The 18,930-nt window shown below is 43.9% G+C and overlaps 1 protein-coding gene across 6 annotated transcripts in view; it reads right to left on the reverse strand.

Annotated features, from left to right (window-relative positions):
- The window catches only part of LOC134563430 (transmembrane protein 131-like), a 131,680-nt gene that overhangs the window by 39,238 nt on the left and 73,512 nt on the right, over positions 1-18,930 (reverse strand). For all 6 annotated transcript variants that reach the window (XM_063421351.1, XM_063421348.1, XM_063421349.1 and 3 more), the window contains exons 6-8: positions 18,101-18,217; positions 15,987-16,097; positions 6,229-6,306 (exon numbers count right to left, since the gene is read on the reverse strand). In XM_063421351.1, coding sequence (XP_063277421.1) covers positions 6,229-6,306; positions 15,987-16,097; positions 18,101-18,217 — 306 coding nt within the window. The remainder of the gene's footprint in view (positions 1-6,228; positions 6,307-15,986; positions 16,098-18,100; positions 18,218-18,930) is intronic.

Raw genomic sequence — 18,930 nt, forward strand, 5'->3', positions numbered from 1 at the left:
CAGCCCAGATTGGTCTTCCCCCCCGCTGCCAGTTGGCCTTTTTCCACCTTTCCAGCCAACCCCACAGAGCATTGGCCACCATCCAGGAATCAGTGTAGAGGTAGAGCTTTGGCCACTTCTCTCTCTCAGCAATGTCCAGGGCCAATTGAACAGCCTTGAGTTCTGCAAGTTGACTTGCTCCACCTTCTCCTTCAGTGGCTTGTGCAACCTGTCGTGTGGGGCTCCATACGGCTGCTTTCCACTTACGGTTCATCCCTACGATGCGACAGGAACCGTCAGTAAAAAGAGCGTAGTGCGTTTCTTCTGCTGGCAGCTGATCATACGGTGGAGCTTCTTCGGCACGTGTCACTTACTCTTGTTGCTCTTCATCAGTGAGACCCAAGTTTTCACCTTCTGGCCAGTTTGTGATTATCTCCAAAATCCCAGGGCGATTTGGGTTTCCGATATGGGCACGCTGAGTGATGAGGGCAGTCCATTTGCTCCATGTGGCGTCAGTGGCGTGGTGGGTAGAGGGAACCTTTCTTTTTGAACATCCACCCCAACACTGGTAGTCGGGGTGCCGGGAGGAGCTGGGCTTCTGTGCCAATCACTTCTGAGGCAGCCTGGACTCCTTCATAGGCAGCCAAGATTTCTTTCTCTGTTGGAGTGTAGTTGGCTTCAGACCCTCTGTAGCTCCGACTCCAGAATCCGAGTGGTCGACCCCGAGTCTCACCAGGCACCTTCTGCCAAAGGCTCCAGGACAGGCCATGGTTCCCAGCTGCAGAGTAGAGCACGTTCTTCACCTCTGGTCCTGACTGGGCCAAGGGCTACTGCATGAGCAATCTCCTGCTTGATCTGGGACAAGGCTTGCTGCTGTTCAGGGCCCCAGTGGAAATCGTTCTTCTTGCGGGTAACCAGGTAGAGAGGGCTCACAATCTGGCTGTACTCAGGAATGTGCATTCTCCAAAAGCCTGTGTTGCCTAGGAAAGCTTGTGTTTCCTTCTTGCTGGTTGGTGGAGACATGGCAGTGATCTTATTGCTGACCTCAGTGGGAATCTGACACCGCCCATCTTGCCACTTTACTCCCAGGAACTGGATCTCCTTGGCAGGTCCCTTGACTTTGCTCTTTTTGATGGCAAAACCAGCTTCCAGGAGAATCTGGATGATCTTCTCTCCTTTCTCGAATACTTCCCTTGCTGTGTTCCCCCACACAATGATGTCATCGATGTACTGTAGGTGTTCCGGAGCCTCACCCTTTTCCAGTGCAGCCTGGATCAGTCCATGGCAGATGGTAGGACTATGCTTCCACCCCTGGGGCAGTCGGTTCCAGGTGTACTGCACGCCCCTCCAGGTGAAAGCAAACTGAGGCCTACATTCTGCAGCCAGAGGAATGGAGAAAAATGCATTAGCGATGTCGATTGTGGCGTACCACTTCGCTGCCTTGGACTCCAGCTTGTACTGGAGTTCCAGCATGTCTGGCACAGCAGCGCTCAGAGGTGGAGTCACTTCATTCAAGGCATGATAGTCCACAGTCAGTCTCCATTCTCCATCAGACTTGCGCACAGGCCAAATAGGGCTGTTGAAGGGTGAGTGGGTTTTGCCGACCACCCCTTGGCTCTCCAGCTCTTGGATCATCTTGTGGATGGGGATCACAGCATCTCGATTCGTCCGATTTTGCCGGCGATGCACCGCCATAGTGGCAACAGGTACTCGTTGCTTTTCTACCTTCAGGAGTCCTACTGCAGATGTGTTCTCTGATAATCCAGGCAAGGTGTTCAATTTCTTAATGCCCTCTGCCTCTACAGCAGCTATTCCAAAAGCCCATCTGAACCCCTTAGGGTCTTTGTAATAGCCATTCCTGAGATAGTCTATGCCCACAATACTCAGAGCCTCTGGGCCAGTCACAATCGGATGTTTCTGCCACTCCTTCCCAGTCAGGCTCAGCTCGGCTTCCAACAGAGTCAATTCTTGTGATCCCCCCATCACACCAGCAATGGAAATAGGTTCTGTTCCCACATGTCCCAATGGCATTAGGGAACACTGCGAACCAGTATCGACTAAAGCTTCATATTTCTGTGGCTCTGATGTGCCAGGCCATAGAACCCACACAGTCCAAAAGACTTGGTTTTCCCCTGGTTCTTCCTGGCTAGAGGCAGGGCCCCTCTAGCACCGGTTAGTACTCTGTTCCTGTGCATACATAGTAGAGGTTCCTTCAGGGAGGTCTGACAGAGCATCTTCATTTCTTTAATACCTGACAGCCTGGTCATGGGAGGCTGAGACTACCTTCATTCTAGTGGAACCCCCTCGGTTAGTGTTTCTCTCTTTGAGCTCACACACCCGTGCTGCTAGAACAGAAGTGTGTTTCTCATCCCACCTTCCCATGTCTTCCCCATGGTCACGCAGGAAGGACCACAGGTCAGCTCGTGGGGTGTACCCTCTGTCTCTAGCCGAGGGACGTTGGGCTCTGACTCTGGGGCCTGTGACTCGCACTGGTGCCACATGGGAACTGTTCCTCCTCATCTCCTCCCTTACCTCCCTTATCTCCTCTTGGAGTTCTTTAACCACGGCAGAGACCTGAGTCTGCATTGGGCCACTGATCATACTGTCAAAATTTCTAAGCTTGCTGGCTACAGAACCTACAGTCTCTCGCTTGGTATCATCATTAATCGTTGACATGAATGTTTTGTATTCAGATGGCCCTTTAGTTGCTAGATTCCACAACATTTGCCCTGTGCACCTGACGTTGTCGGGGTCATTGTCATGCTGTCCACTCCTCCCAAAGAGTACCTCCAGTATTGCCACTTCTCTGAGCTGTTGGATCCCTTCCTCAAGAGTCTTCCAGCGCATTCTATGGTGGTGCTCCTGCATTCTGTTTCTGTGGACAAACCTCTCCCTTACACTCATTAAAAGCTGCTCCCAAAGGTGAAGGGGTCCTTGCTCCTTTATGAATACCTGATTCACACCTGAGTCTTGGGTCAAGGGTCCCATATTCCTTGCCTCACCACCATCCAGTGGCACACTTGTACCCATAAGGTCCCAAACCCTAAGTAACCAGGTTGTATAAGGCTCAAGTCCCCGTCATGCAGCATCTTTTTGCAGACTACGGAGATTTTCATATGACAGGGACTCAGTGATGATCTCAACCTCTGGCTCCCCTGTGGGTTGTGAGGGCCCTCCTTTTTTATCCCTATCACCTGGGTGCTCTGATTTCACCTTATATTTCTTCCTTTCCACAGGGGCAACTGCTGCTGGCTGTGACTGTCCCTGTGGTTCAGCTGGAACCTGGACGGTTGTAACGTCTGTGGGTTCCACTGCTGCACCTTCAGACTCTTCCTCTTCAGGGCAGGGGGAGGGTTTGCCACCAGCTGAGGCTAATGAGGCCAATGAAGCCACCACTGGGGAAAGGTGCTCCTTCAGCATCTGGCCCATCTCCTTCACCAGAACTCCCACCCAATCTGGGTGGTTCATTTCTGAGGTGGGCTTCATGGCAGGGTCAGGTGGTGGGGCAGCATCCTTAGTCTGTGGGTCAGTGTCAGGCTCCATGGCAGCACCCTGAGTCTCTAGGGCAGTATCCTTATTCTCTGGGGTAGGTATCAGGGTGGTTATCCAGGTCAATCTCCCCTTATCTCAGAATACTAAATAGAATAGGCCTGTGAGCAATACTAGCCATTGTATGATATCATTAGCATTCAAAGAAGATTTAAACCCTTCAAAAACTGGTGGAATAGACCCAAACAACTGAGTGAAGGGTTGGGAAAAAATTTCCCCTGGTGTCATTTCCTCACAGTAGGTACCATTGTTAAAGTAACCCCACAAACAAACACTTAGAGTGTGATAGCCATGTATCCATGTGCCTGCCTTCCAGAGGAAGTTAAAAATCCATGAATTCCTCACCTTATTAACCCATAGTGCAAACTGGATAACAGCCACAGTAGCCTTAGTTATAGGGCCCATGTTTAGATAAGGGCCTGCAAATGGGAGAAACACAGCCACAACCACATGCCACCCAAACCAAGGTAACCTAGATCACATGATGTTATTTAGGGAGGTTTCTATACCCAGTGCACAAGGTCACTTAAGAACTGTTATTCCTTTTCCTCTCAATGCCCTCAAGCCCCACAATGGGCGCCAAAAAAATCTGTCTTGGTTTGAAAGACAGGTATCTGCTAGGAAGGGGGTAGGAGATGGAGAATTTGAATTCCCTCCCTCCAAATTATTCTAATTTAAAAAATTAAAGGAGCTTTCAGACAGAGGTATGGGGATAGGAATAGCAGTTCTTTACTAGTATATATGACAAAACAACAAACAAACAACAACTACAGCACTAATAATAAACAGAACCAAGAACCTTGAGGGCTTTCTTTCACAAAAAAGCCCGGGCAGTTTGATCTTGGTGCCCCTGCAGGACTCCGAGAGGCTGAGCTGGAAGGGAGGAAAAGTCCCGGGCTGGTGGATGAGATGAGGAGCTCTGTGCTGGCAGCTGGAGCGGCAGGGGGTGTCCCGGCAGAGCTTGGCAGTGCTGGGCTACAGAGTAGCAGGGAAACCTCAAAGCTCCGAAGAAACAGTGGCGGTGGGGGGAGGGCTGGAGAAAGTGAGCTCAGGATTCCTGGGTACACGAGGAGATGACGGTAGCATCCCCAGGACGAGGCAGAGGCAGAGTGATGGCCGTGAACTCTTCCTGCAGCGAGGGGCAGCTTGACTATCTTCCTCGGCGCTGAGAGCAACAGTGAGGCCCCCTCCACCAGCTCTGTCTTCTTGCCTTTTCCAAAGCTCATTATCTCTCCCCTCTGAGGGACACTCCCAGAGACTTAAAAACAATAAGTGTAGCCTTGTGCTGCCATGTCCTTCACCTACTCTCTTTGTTCTGGCTAAGTACTATCATTAGGGTTTCTTAGAAACTTATGGGAAAAAATTCTGTAAGTTAAAAAAGAGGCAAATCTAACCCCAAACACACAGCTAAGCCACAGCAACTACAAAAACACAGACACTATTTTGTAAAAAAAAAATTAAAGTCAACAAAGCAAAATAGAACTAGACTATCAACAGTGAATAACATAAATTAGTCCTGTATCAAACCACAAAGGTCACTAAATTCAGGCTCCGATGCCCTATGAGGACTAATTTGCTCAGGACAGAGGATGAGGAGGAGAAAACTGGCATGTAAAGTGCTCTCAGAAGTGCAGCAAAACACTTCCAGCTAATCTCAAGTGGCACAAGCAAGTACAGCAGGAGTGGGGAAGCGCCTGAGGATAGGATGCCAGCTCACAGCTCACACAGTATCAGAGACCCTCAGCACTTGAAATAGCTGCCAGGAGCAGGACAGGAGGCTGCCATGGAGACTGGAGCACAGGCATGGCATGCTCTAGGGAAGCTCAGACCAAAGGGCGGATAGCCGCACTCCACACAGCCTCCAGTGTTCAGCTGCACCTCAAGCATTTTGATGCACTGTGCACTGCAAGACCCAAATGGGGAAGCGAAGCAGCACAGGAATGCTGCCATGTGCAACATGTATTCCATTCAGGAATACAGCTATGGAGCCTGGGCCTCATCACTCCTGGGGAAAGAGGTGCTGCCGGCCACAGCACAGCTCTGAGTCCAAACCAGCACCACACCCACGGTGTGATGCCTGACCAGCACCCACCCGCCATGTAAGGACACTCGAGGAGAGACGGGAAGAGAACTTGGATGGCACCACCCAGGACAAGGATAACCTACTGTCCTGAAGGCTCAGTGCTTTTGGAGGGACATCTCTGCTAACACACTCGCCCCTCCTCAGCTCTGCTCAACACCATGGCCACCCTCATGCCTGCCTGAGAAACTGTCCAGGCAGCCCAGGGCTTCAGCCTCTCAGCTCACTGATCACTTCTCAGTGCGAACCAGACACTTGTGAAAAGTTTCTGGAGAAAAGAAATTACAGAAATTGAATCATTTTTGTACCCCACATCAGTAGTACAATACCTACACATCAGAATGCTTAGCCTGTTGGACTGGTTTTGGTTGGGCTTTTTTTGGGAGGTTTATGGGGTGGTGGGTATCTTTTTTCATCTCATTCTCTCCTAAATATTTTACTGTGATATGTACGACAATTTGTATTAGGGGATACAGTTTTATAAAAGCACAATTCCCCATTAAACTGACATACTGAAATCCGCATTTTTGCTAAAATTTCTAGAACTGTGGACAGTGTCCCTCTAAGCTTGGCTTGAAAGAAGAAGACTTACATAGGTATAAAATAATAATAAAACATACCTTAACTCGCTGATATGTGTCATTAGGTAAACTGCATTCAAGGTGAACCTGTAACAGACTGGCATTCATAGTTTCTGTCTGTAAGAAAGAAAAGTGAAGAAAACATGAAACACATTGCTTCATATGTTATATAAATCCAATTCACATACCTTAATTTATAAAGATAACAGGACTGCTTCCTCATATACGTAACACAGCAATGTAAGACAATTTTTTAATGAATACAATTACTCTGAACAGTAGTCCAGTAATCAACCTCTGAATCTCAGGATTCCATCAACATCTACCTACTTAACAAACTATTATTACACATGATTATTAAATATTTATACAGCATCGGCATGAAAACTCTTACAAATCTAAGACAAGAATATAATGTTTCTTGGACATGGTCTGATACATAGGCTTCATGCCAAAATGGACAGACAGAAAATACTTGTTTTCCCTTTTTATTGACTAGAATGGGAAAAGAAAAGAAAATAAAAGATGACATTGATTGTGCCAGCTTGTAAAGCACTCATAAATCTAATGGGGCAACAGCACTGACAAAGCCAAGTACAGTTCATGAAAGCTATCTGGAAATCTGCACTGCCAAATTACTGGCACAAACTGTACAGCCAGTATATCTTGATTCTGAATTAAAAAAAAAAAAAAGCAACAAAAAAATGCCAGAATCAGAATGGCAAACCTGTCACTCTATCAGTGCCTTTCTTACAGCCAAATTTCATGCTGTCGTGGTTGCAAGGGAGGTGAATTTTTTTTTCCAGGGGGATGTAGGCAGTCCAATCAGTAATCAGCTTTTCTGCTGGCACCTAGATTGGTCACTCGGAGGTTTAGACACGCCTCTGAGGACACAAAGAGTTAAAAGCAGGAGTCTAGGGGGTTCGGCCTCTTTTCAGATCCCGGTTTCAGCAGAGAGACGTCTCCGGCCTCCTTCCCCTGCCCAGCCACGAGGCTGGGTGGGGGAGGGGAAACACGTGGTCAGCTCAGGTAAGCCGGAGCCCCCCGGGGGGGGAGAAGAGAGGAGACAGGACTGGAACTGAACTGCCCCGTCCAGGATAGAGGGGTAGAAAACTGTAGAAGGGCCTTCTGTGTGTGCTCACCCCTCCCCTTCCCCCCCCAAACTCCGGGAGAAGGTGCCGAGCCACGTGGGAGTTGAGGAGCCTGAGAGTGCCTGAGCCTGCACCCTGCCGAGAAAAAACTGTTAACCCTTGCTTAGCAGAAAGAAACTTTTCTTAGACATTGATTCTCATGACTAGTGATTTTAGAAATAAGGAGAAAGAAGCGGCCTGGGACCGAGATGATAAAGCATGATTAGAAAGAACCCGATGGAAGAATGAGAGGAGTAGCCTTCTGAGCTGGACTTCTCTTGCATAATGTCAGCCATAGACTGAACTTAAGTCTCTTTTGAACATAAACTGCATTTTTGGGTAGATGCAGCTGCCCTTGCTTTTGCTACAGTGACTGGCACTTGAAGAGTGGAGCGAGCAGAGAAAAGAGGGGGAGGGTGAGGTGGCGCCCTCTGCCCTCAAGGCAGACCTGCTCCTGGAACCCCGGCCCCTGAGTAAAAAGGAGAGAGCTCAGCATGCAGCATCCTTAAAAAGCCCTGTATGTAGTTTTAGCCTATGAGACAGCGGTGAGAGCGCTAGACATAAGAAAAAGAGAGAGTCACCCTGGCAGACCTCTCCAGGCGGTGCCATGAGTGTCATGAGAACACATAAAGGATAGACCCGTGTTTTTCTGAAGAACAGTCTGTGGTGCGAGAGAGACTCCTCTCTCCCTTGCTGAATTGAAGATTAGTTTGTTTTTGAGTGGTGATTGTTTGATCTAAATCCCAAAGGTTAGTCTGTGAAAAGTGATGTGTGGGGAGGTAGAAACTGGGAGAAGAAATGTTCTAAGAAGTTTTTATTTCTGTCTCTGTGTGTGTTTAAGAGTATTTCTGTCCCTGTTCTTATGTAATTAATAAAGTTTTAGTGGGTTTTTTTTGTTTTCAAGATTTAAGCCTGCTCTGCTCTGTTCCTGATCACATCCCACAGGAGTTGTTAGAGAAAAAACATATATTCATGGGTGCATTAACATCTGGCCAGTGCCAACCCATGACATTCTTGGTTCCCTGACCGGGAATCAAAATTTTTAAGTGAGTAATAAGAATGATAGAATGAAAACTGTGAGATAAGATCAAAGAGGAACAAGAGCAAAGCATGAATTAAGTGATGATGTAAATTTATAGATGTAATGTTAGTTGTTATTTTAAGACAGTGTGTCCTCAGAGGCGAGGGGTGGAGACTGTTGTGGTTGCAAGGGAGGTGAATTTTTTTTTCCAGGGGGATGTAGGCAGTCCAATCAGTAATCAGCTTTTCTGCTGGCACCTAGATTGGTCACTCGGAGGTTTAGACACGCCTCTGAGGACACAAAGAGTTAAAAGCAGGAGTCTAGGGGGTTCGGCCTCTTTTCAGATCCCGGTTTCAGCAGAGAGACGTCTCCGGCCTCCTTCCCCTGCCCAGCCACGAGGCTGGGTGGGGGAGGGGAAACACGTGGTCAGCTCAGGTAAGCCGGAGCCCCCCGGGGGGGGAGAAGAGAGGAGACAGGACTGGAACTGAACTGCCCCGTCCAGGATAGAGGGGTAGAAAACTGTAGAAGGGCCTTCTGTGTGTGCTCACCCCCCCCCTTCCCCCCCCAAACTCCGGGAGAAGGTGCCGAGCCACGTGGGAGTTGAGGAGCCTGAGAGTGCCTGAGCCTGCACCCTGCCGAGAAAAAACTGTTAACCCTTGCTTAGCAGAAAGAAACTTTTCTTAGACATTGATTCTCATGACTAGTGATTTTAGAAATAAGGAGAAAGAAGCGGCCTGGGACCGAGATGATAAAGCATGATTAGAAAGAACCCGATGGAAGAATGAGAGGAGTAGCCTTCTGAGCTGGACTTCTCTTGCATAATGTCAGCCATAGACTGAACTTAAGTCTCTTTTGAACATAAACTGCATTTTTGGGTAGATGCAGCTGCCCTTGCTTTTGCTACAGTGACTGGCACTTGAAGAGTGGAGCGAGCAGAGAAAAGAGGGGGAGGGTGAGGTGGCGCCCTCTGCCCTCAAGGCAGACCTGCTCCTGGAACCCCGGCCCCTGAGTAAAAAGGAGAGAGCTCAGCATGCAGCATCCTTAAAAAGCCCTGTATGTAGTTTTAGCCTATGAGACAGCGGTGAGAGCGCTAGACATAAGAAAAAGAGAGAGTCACCCTGGCAGACCTCTCCAGGCGGTGCCATGAGTGTCATGAGAACACATAAAGGATAGACCCGTGTTTTTCTGAAGAACAGTCTGTGGTGCGAGAGAGACTCCTCTCTCCCTTGCTGAATTGAAGATTAGTTTGTTTTTGAGTGGTGATTGTTTGATCTAAATCCCAAAGGTTAGTCTGTGAAAAGTGATGTGTGGGGAGGTAGAAACTGGGAGAAGAAATGTTCTAAGAAGTTTTTATTTCTGTCTCTGTGTGTGTTTAAGAGTATTTCTGTCCCTGTTCTTATGTAATTAATAAAGTTTTAGTGGGTTTTTTTTGTTTTCGAGATTTAAACCTGCTCTGCTCTGTTCCTGATTACATCCCACAGGAGTTGTTAGAGAAAAAACATATATTCATGGGTGCATTAACATCTGGCCAGTGCCAACCCATGACACATGCTAATTTTGAGGCTGATGTGGAACCTCCACTCTGTTTCTCCTGCAATACTGAAATATCTGAGATGTGTATTGGCAGGCTCAGGTTTTTGAAGGTGTTGATGAAACTGACTTTAAACAATTTCAGTAATTTGATGCTGAAAAGCAAAAGTGAAGAAACTTTTGAAGGTATCTAGCACTCTATTTCATACCTTTTTAGGACAGGAAAAAGGGGACAGGCAGGGGCATGTGAGTAGAGAGATTTAGCACATGTGTGGCATTTCAAGGGGTCCAGTTTTATAAAAGCACTGCCAAAAGGAAGCCGATATTTGCATTCCCAATTCAACAGGATTTCATACCAAAATGAGTGAGGCTGCACACAAGAGGGCAATGTAGCCCCTGCAAAGGTGGTTAGTGGCAACTCAAACACTGTCCCCAACACAGCTTTCTGGAAGACTCTGCAAAACCTCTGCAAAGTCCTTTCTTTTTTTTACAGATGTTTTTGTCTGTACCGAATTGTGAGAGCAGGAAAAACCCCACACGGCTGCTGGTGGAGTTTTAACAAGGCAGTAAGATTACAACTTTGCAGGTCATTTTCTGATCAGATAAAACTTGATGCTTAGACTTCCCTTCTCAGTGCTTCTTGAAAAAACACTACTGCTTTCATGGTCCTAAATAATTATTTCTTAGCCATTATTCAATGCCATTGTCATTTAAAGTAATTTAATACCCTACACCCCTATTAAATCTGCTACATCATATTTTTCCAGCCTTAGTTTTTCTTGACCTGGCATAGATCTACCATGGGAACTGCTGTCATCTTAAAATTGAAGCTTCTAATGTACAGAGGGGGAAAAATGCTACTGGGGTGTATTTGCTGTTGATCTGTCTTCTAGGGGAAATTTTTCTTTGGGAAGCTATCTTAAGAACAGGAAATGGGTTTGCATTTCTCTAAAGCAGACAATAATGCATAACTGTCATGCCCAATATCTTACAGCACCGGCAGGATGGCTCTGAGTTAACCCTAAAGAGAAGATAATGCATCTGAGAAGAAAACACTCTCAGAAGCAGAGTTTCCAATCAGACAAATCCAGGACCATCTCCCAGCAGTGCAGGCACTCCGTTTATACTGTAAATGTCACTGCTAATGAATCAGAGCAGAGAGCTGAGTTATGCAGCCAGTGTTTGTACCAGAAGCAAATTGAAAAGGAGAGGCACAGCAGGGAAATCTCAGAAAGAGCTCTGCAAAGCATTGCCACTTAATTACCTGATGCCTCTATTTTGTATTAGGTACTCAGGCATACATACTTGAATGTACACACACACTCAGCAGTCACAAATCCTATTTGAACTGATAGAAGCCACACAAATTAAATTCTTGACAGCTTTGGTAAGTTCTCAAATTCAAATTTTAAATAAATAAGAGGCCTCTTTAAATAGAACCCTAAAAAGTTGAACCATCCATCTGGTGTGCAAGGAGCTCCACTCTTGACAAAGGGCTAGGATTCTCACTGGGGACAGCAGAGTAGGCAATTATTTAGAAAACAATTCATCCATCAATGAGGTCTCCATCATATGTAGCTTGCTAAAAGATTTTTGGATATATTCTTGCATCATTACCAGGACTGTAGAGTTCAAATCACTTCCTGGAGTTTGGCTACAGTATCATTAAAAAAGAACAACATTGAGCAAGCCTCCTCTTCTTTCTGGAGGCTGATCCCTCGAAGTTCCTGTCCTGTACAGACCTTGGCCCTAAAGTGGTATTTCCACTCTGAATGGTGTTTATAGGCCATCCCTGTAATAATGATTCAGCAGTTTCATCAGTTTTTTTCAAGGCAGTTATCAGGATAGCACACCAAGAAAGCTCTACTGCCTTCCTTCCCTCTCCACACCCAAGCACCACACTTGGACATGTTTGCTTCTCTGATCCTCTGCCCACCAGAGCAAAACATAGCTTAAGGAGTGTTACATTCCTGCCAGTACTTGCAGTATTTCCCAAGCTGTCAGTTCATAAACTTTGAACTCTGGGAAGTCAGCAAAGCAATATCTGTGTCTCCTATGATAAGACTCTCCACCCTGCATGCCACTCCTCCACTGACATTTCCACCATCCTGAACACAGGGAGGCAGTGATGTAGCTGCCCTCTTAGTGCTGTCCAAACACTAAACAATGCCAAAAACCAGGCAACTATAGCGAAGACTACACTCAGAAGCTGCGTAAACAAAGATGACCTATATGGGGCTCCACCATCTGTTACGGCTTAGTGGTAACTAGCCAGTGCTGAGTGGCCACGTGGATGTACTACGAATTCACAGTGTGGGACACAGCTCTTCTTTACTCCCAATGAGTGAACCATGAGCCCAGAAATCCTGGGATCCAGGACCACAGGTAGAGCACACCAATCCCAACCCTTCAAAAGCTGAAACGCTGAAAAGGGTAACAGAAAGATGGAGATATTCAACAGTAAGAAAGGCAAGTTTGCCTTTTTCTTTTCTTATTAAGCACAAAAGTTTCTGCTAAAAAACGTGGGAATGAAGGAGAAAAAAGAAAGGCTTTTGTGCTTTGCCCGTTAAAAGATAAAAACAACACACAAAATCCATGGGAGTTCATTTTCTCTGGGAATACACAAGACAGAGAGTCAAACAGACTTGATTAGCATAGCTAGTTTGATAACCAAGATGCCATGGCAGGAACAAACAGAACTGTGAAAATTACAGGAGATGGGATTACACCTGCTTACGGGAAGAGAGAAGATTCAATCAACTTCTGCAAGCAAAGAATTGTTGTAAAATGCATGAGTTTTCTGTGTGATTTTTAACCTGATTATTGTAGTAGAAATTATTAACCTGTTTGAAATAGTATATAAGCTTTTGCGAAACCTGAGTAAAATCAAATTCTGATCACTGAATCAGCCTTCCCGTCTCTCATCAATCGCCAATAATTTTCCACAAAAAATTCAAACACAAACCTGTTGCATACTGTATTTCCAATGGAAACACTACTGTAAACTTCCATCTATAATCCCCAGGTATATGTTATATTTCAGACATAAATAGCCTACAGTGGCACAATTTTACCCATACCTCTATTTACAATTCTGGCCTTGACCTTCAAAATAAATTTTTGCAAATTGAAGAAGCTACAAAAGAGGTGGTCAGTTTGGTGAAGAAATGGACAGCCTGTTACCGAAGATACTACAGAGCATGGACTCTTCAGCTTGCCAAAGTGAAATTTGAAAGTTCTGATGCCACCTACAAATGCTTCTGAGTATAAGCATCAGAAGCAGGAAGAGTTACATAAATTAAATGTGCATCTCAATATATAAAATGGCCACAAAGCAATTTAAATTTGAAGTCAGGTGTAGGTTTCCAATCATCAAAGTAGTAAGAGTATTTGGGGTAACAAGGTCTCCAGCAATTCTGGTAAGTCACTTTACCTAGCACATGATGGGACTAAATGATGTCAAAGCTTTTTTGGCCTTGTTGACCAAGGATGTCAGTATTACTGAACAATTTAAACACAACCACCTTTAAAACAGGAGGCAAAAAACAGACACACAGCATGCAGCTCTCTGTCTGAGGTTTCCAAGCAGTATCAGTGGACTTCAGAGGTAAGGACACCTTCCATGTTTCAAACTAAATGCTATCACCCAAGGCTAGAACGCAATCATCCCAAGGTGAAAAGGGATGTGCAAATGAGGCTTATGCTATCCTGAATTTAACCCGGTATTTTATGTCAGTTAAAAATAAACAGAGGAACAGAAATGTGCACAGCTAAGTGAGTATGACTGATTTGTTTCAAATGCTTTTTCACTTCAAGACTCCATTCCATGTGTAATAGTTATGTATCCTTCAGTTTGCCCTTGTGTAGTTACTCAAACCTCATCAAACCTCTCTTCCTTCTACATCTTCTGAGCTTAAAATATAAACTGGACAAAACAGAATGATACAATTTTTTAAAATGAGATCTGGATCAGAACATAAGGAAGATGAATTGAAGAGGGCTCTTCTGGAGAGGACAGCTAGTTGTAGAGAAACATTCTTCTGAGAGGAATCCAAACTCAAACCATAAACTACTTTCCAGTATTTAGATCTTGTCTACCATCTTCAACAGCTGAAGAGCCCATCCCACTGCTGCAGCATTTCTGCTCAAATTGATAACATGCAGTGAAGAATGTTTCCTCAATTACAGCACAGCACAGAAAAATTACACCCAGAGCCTAGAGAATTGAGTCAACACCCTCTCCCCACCTCATGTCCTACAAGATTAGTGCCAGGTGGTACCATGCTGCACTGCTAAACATGACCTCAAACTTGTACTCCATACAAATAAAGCATAGGATAATGTTTGTCACTCCAGAGTGAGAAAAACTTCAAACGTTCTCCAAATCTTCACTCAGGAATTCAGACTGAACTGTAAAAAAGCATGTATGCAACTTTCCGAAACTACCTGACAACAACCCATCGAGCTAGATGCAGATGCAGACATAAACAGCATCAAAAAAACCCCTTCTCAGTTCTACCTCTAGCACCCCAAATTACAAAACCTACAGATTTTCGCTTCCTTTCCAAGAGTCTGTCTTTGTATGTCCACAAGCAAGTGCAACCATGTGACTACAGGGAAGAGACTGGTATGGAGGAAAAGAAAGGGAGAGAAGGAAATTGTGCATTTGTTGGGAAGGATGAAGTAGAAAGACCTTGCAAATATGGTGGTTTAGATTCTGGGAGTCTGAGTTCAACAAGCGAGATAGAAATGAAAGCATGCTTTGAAATTTAGGGTGTAGGGTACAGAGCCATCAGCTTGTGAACAACGATGTGCTAAGCTGAGGGCCAGCTCCCTTGATTAAACAATATACTCCTGCTAAGCTGAGGGCCAGCTCCCTTGATTAAACAATCCCCTTCTGCTTGCCTTAGGTAATGGGACATTTCTATTGGCTGTATATAAATGTTGTTATCTTGTATTAGATTGGTTGGTCCAACACAGACTATTCAACTTAGAAAGATATTTAATGTACGGTATTCGGGACCTCACTCAGGGTTCCTCTGTTCCTGCTCTCCTGGCCTGCTTTAGCTGTGCCTAACAGCTACAAGCAAGGCCCTCACAATAAACCACGTGCTACCCCTGCTACTTTGCTTATAGAGATACTTTGTCGCCGACTCTACCGTCACGGAGATACTCCTTCATGCATTAACACTGGATAGAGGTAAGATTGACTTAACATATACATAGCAGACTGAAAAATACAATCTATGCTGGTAATTTTTCTCAGGTAGAACAGAAGGCATCACAAAGGCAATGAACGTGGTTTACGTTTACATAAAGTATTAAATTTTGTTACACGCTAAGGTATTCTAAGTATGTTTTTGGAAAAACAATGTCCGTGTATGATACAACAGGAAAACTGAAAGATCAATTTTTCAAATTAGTTATTTACTTGAGAGGTTCTGTATGGACTGGAAGACTATGAAAATATCTGCAACTGCAACCAAATGATAGAAATCATTAAACTTCTTTCAACTCAAATATTTACTCCTCGTAAATTCAGCTTGCTGTGTTCTCCAGAGCTCCTTGTGAAGATGAGGTAAGCAAAGCTGCTATCTTCAGCACTGACAGGGGCAGGAGGGGATGCTGCAGCCTGACTCGCAGCTCCCATTCTCATCCATGCTGCATGCCATGCTTCCTAACTGTGGCTAACTGTTGGTGCAGCCCTGCTGTAAACTTGCATGGGGAACTGGCCAGAAGTAAAAAACAGAACAAACCAATACAGCTTCCTGCCCTTCTCAATTTTATGGTATAAAGTTAATTTTTTTGTTTAGGGAAGACCAATTCTCCAGTTCAGTCAGAGCAGAGCGTCCTCACAAATAGTTTTGCCAGCACAATTTAGAGGGCACCCCACCACAGGGGCACAAAGAACAAGTGTGAATATTTTAAATGCCAAAGACTCTCATAAAAGCAGCTGATCACAGTAATCCTGTATCTTGTAATCCCTCTCCTGCAGTCATTAGTATATTAGTACATTAGATTTTTTGCTAATGTTCCTTGCATCCCAACAACCTGAGGTCAAAAATCTTTTGTGGTTGAACAGAGTTAGGTTTTTCCCCTTGAAATGTATACTGTACCAGTGTGTGTGATGCCTGGATATTCTGAATGTGTGGAAGCAGTAAGTAGGCATTTGCTAGCTGCACTTTAGGTTCTTCTGGAGAAGACATCAGAGTTCCTGTTCCAAAAACCTGGTATTAAAAAAAAGTCATTACATCAACATCTAGAATTTGAGTTATAACAGCAACTTCCAAAACCATATTGCTACTAACAACAATCTTCCCAAAAACCAGATTAGTTTTGCATGTTAAATTCTTTTAAAAGACAATAAATGTAAAGTTCCAATGTAGAAAGTTATCACAGACATAAATGGCATTTAAGAATCATCACTCTTTCAGGCACTATTACAATGATAAAACAAATCACTCACCAGCAGTGCATCAGGTTATCTCAAAAACAAAGTATCTACATTCTCCTACTACTCTCCAGGCAATTATAATACACGTATCACCATTTGGGAGAGCGGTAATTTCTGAGAAAACTTTGTTACCAGTCCCACTGAATGTTGAATTCAATGGCTCTGCCTTAAAAACTGAGTAAAATATTTTCTCGTTATTTTGGTTTTTAAAGACTGCAGTTTTCAGAACACTAAGATTTGTAATTTGGATGGCTCTACTATATTTATACTTTACTCCACCCAAGATTAGTTTATGACAATGAGATGCACAATAACTGGGAGGTTTGGAGCCAGGAGGGATCAAGGAGGCAGGGAATCATCAGAGGCTAATTAAAATTACTTTGGGCAAAGATTTATTGTTTTTTAATAGGAAAAATCCACATTTTTTGAATTTAGATGGTAACAAAATACATTCTATGTTCATTGAAGATCTCTGACCACACATAGAAAACACTAGAACAAAGGGAATATGCCTTTTTTTTAGGTATTTATAAAGTACATTTTAATACAATGGTACCTCATCTTCATTTGAGTGATTCTTCTGTACATATTCTTGCATAAATGCATTAGAAACATCAGATGTTTAAAGGCTTTGGGGCTCTCAAGAGCACTGTAACTGTGCATCAAACACTCAAGTCATGCCTCCTTTTGAAACTCTTAAACCTAATGTGAGCTGAAAACATGGACAGCGACTTCCTCTGTCTCAAGTGGCTGGTGAAAATGTCCATGAAAACCAGTCTGCTACTGATTTTTTCAGCCGTCCAACAAGAAACAAACCTATTTTGAGGTGGCACTGACAAACTGCTTTCCTGCAACTTGTTGATAAAAGGTTGAGCTGACTGGGCAATAAATGAAGGGTGCAGGGAGGGGTGAGATTTCAAAAAGAAAAGATCAATCACTCTATAATGCACTTCTTCCTCATCCTTGATGAAATGTTCCTGCCAAATGTGGCATTACCTCTAATAAATACTAGATAAATGCAACATTTGTTCTAAAATCCCATGTATTTCAATTGAACTTACCGAAGCTTTTATTTAAGGAGTTTTGTTTTCCAGCACAATATCAAAGTATAGGAATGAAATAGCTTGATGATTGAATAAAGCTGTCATTCTTTTTAAATCACTAAATTCAGAGTTAAGATTTTTCTTTGCCAAATAATAAAAGTCAAGAATTTGGAGTATATAGTGTCCCTTATAAAAATTTTAAAAGCTAAAGACCTGCTTAAATTCACCAGTTAGACAGAAAACAGACAGCTTTAAGGCACAACCATTACTTTAACTTATGTTTTAAGGGCCTAAGCCTCTCACCCTGTGCTACATCCCCTATGTGTTTACATAAAATCCTGCAGAGTAGCTGAAAACCACCTAAAATATTTCCTAGTGGGCTTTTCCTAACAAATGCATTACAGTACAGTGCAGTCTAGACTACACTAATATATGAAAATAATTAGATCATGATCTTTTAAGTACACACATACAAATACACTTGGTTTTACTACCACAACTAGCCCCACTAACAGCAGTAATTTTAACCATATACACGTATGTGATCATGACACTAGCATGATCTGATAAAAGGGATGAATTGGTAATGTAACCCCACCTGATCTGCATCAGGAATTCAATGAACTTTCGAAGTCCCTAAAATTATGAAAATCAATTTTTAAAACACAAGTAAATCCAAAACCCAAGCTAAAAATAAGAGCAGTTCCCTGATATGAAAAATAAGAGCAGTTACCTGATATGAAAGTACTCCATGAGATGAGGTATTTATAAATAATGAGCTTTCAATACCACCTTCTTCTGTGGGCAGGAAGAGTACTCTGAAAGACATCTTTTCCATTGCTGGAATCACCTGCAGAGACCACAAAGAAGCTTGCTTGCTTGGTGCCAGTGATCACACACTCACCACTCAGTCACAGGGCCCAGAGGACACTTCCACATGTACACCCCTATCTGTAAATTCCACTAAGCAGAACCTCAGCGCTGAGAAGTTTCATCTGTGCACAATTCTCAACTCTTACTACAAAGAACTGAGATCACACAGCAGCTTGCCAAGTTATGGCTGCAGTTTCTAAGCTAGCACGGGGCCTCACCAGTCAAGGCTTCTTTTTGCATAAGATCTTAACCATGCAGCACTGACAGCCTGTGAGTGCACAGGAACACTTCCCCACATAGAGAGAGATGGCTATTGCAAAGTGAATCAATACCCCTGTGATACACAGGCAAATTAGTCAAAGCTGAACTTAAGCAACACTCTTAGAAACTAGATATTATGGCTGGAAGAACCATGACATTTATGTCTGCACAGTAATAGCCATTCAGCTATAGTAAAAGCAAAAATCAGATGAAAACATTATAAAACCCCTTTGCATATCAGTGGAGGATAAAAACTGGACTTCATCCAACTGAGATCACAGCAATTCATTCTTAACATGCATTAAGACAATGTATTATTACACATTGTTAAAAAAATCAGAGTTAAAATAATGGTCTTAGATCATAAAGGCAATTATGCCCATACTTGCAATACAAAATGTGTAAAACATTTCACTGCAGGTTTTTCTG

The sequence above is a fragment of the Prinia subflava genome, chromosome W (genome assembly GCF_021018805.1).
Source record: "Prinia subflava isolate CZ2003 ecotype Zambia chromosome W, Cam_Psub_1.2, whole genome shotgun sequence".
Classification (NCBI taxonomy): Eukaryota; Metazoa; Chordata; class Aves; order Passeriformes; family Cisticolidae; genus Prinia; species Prinia subflava.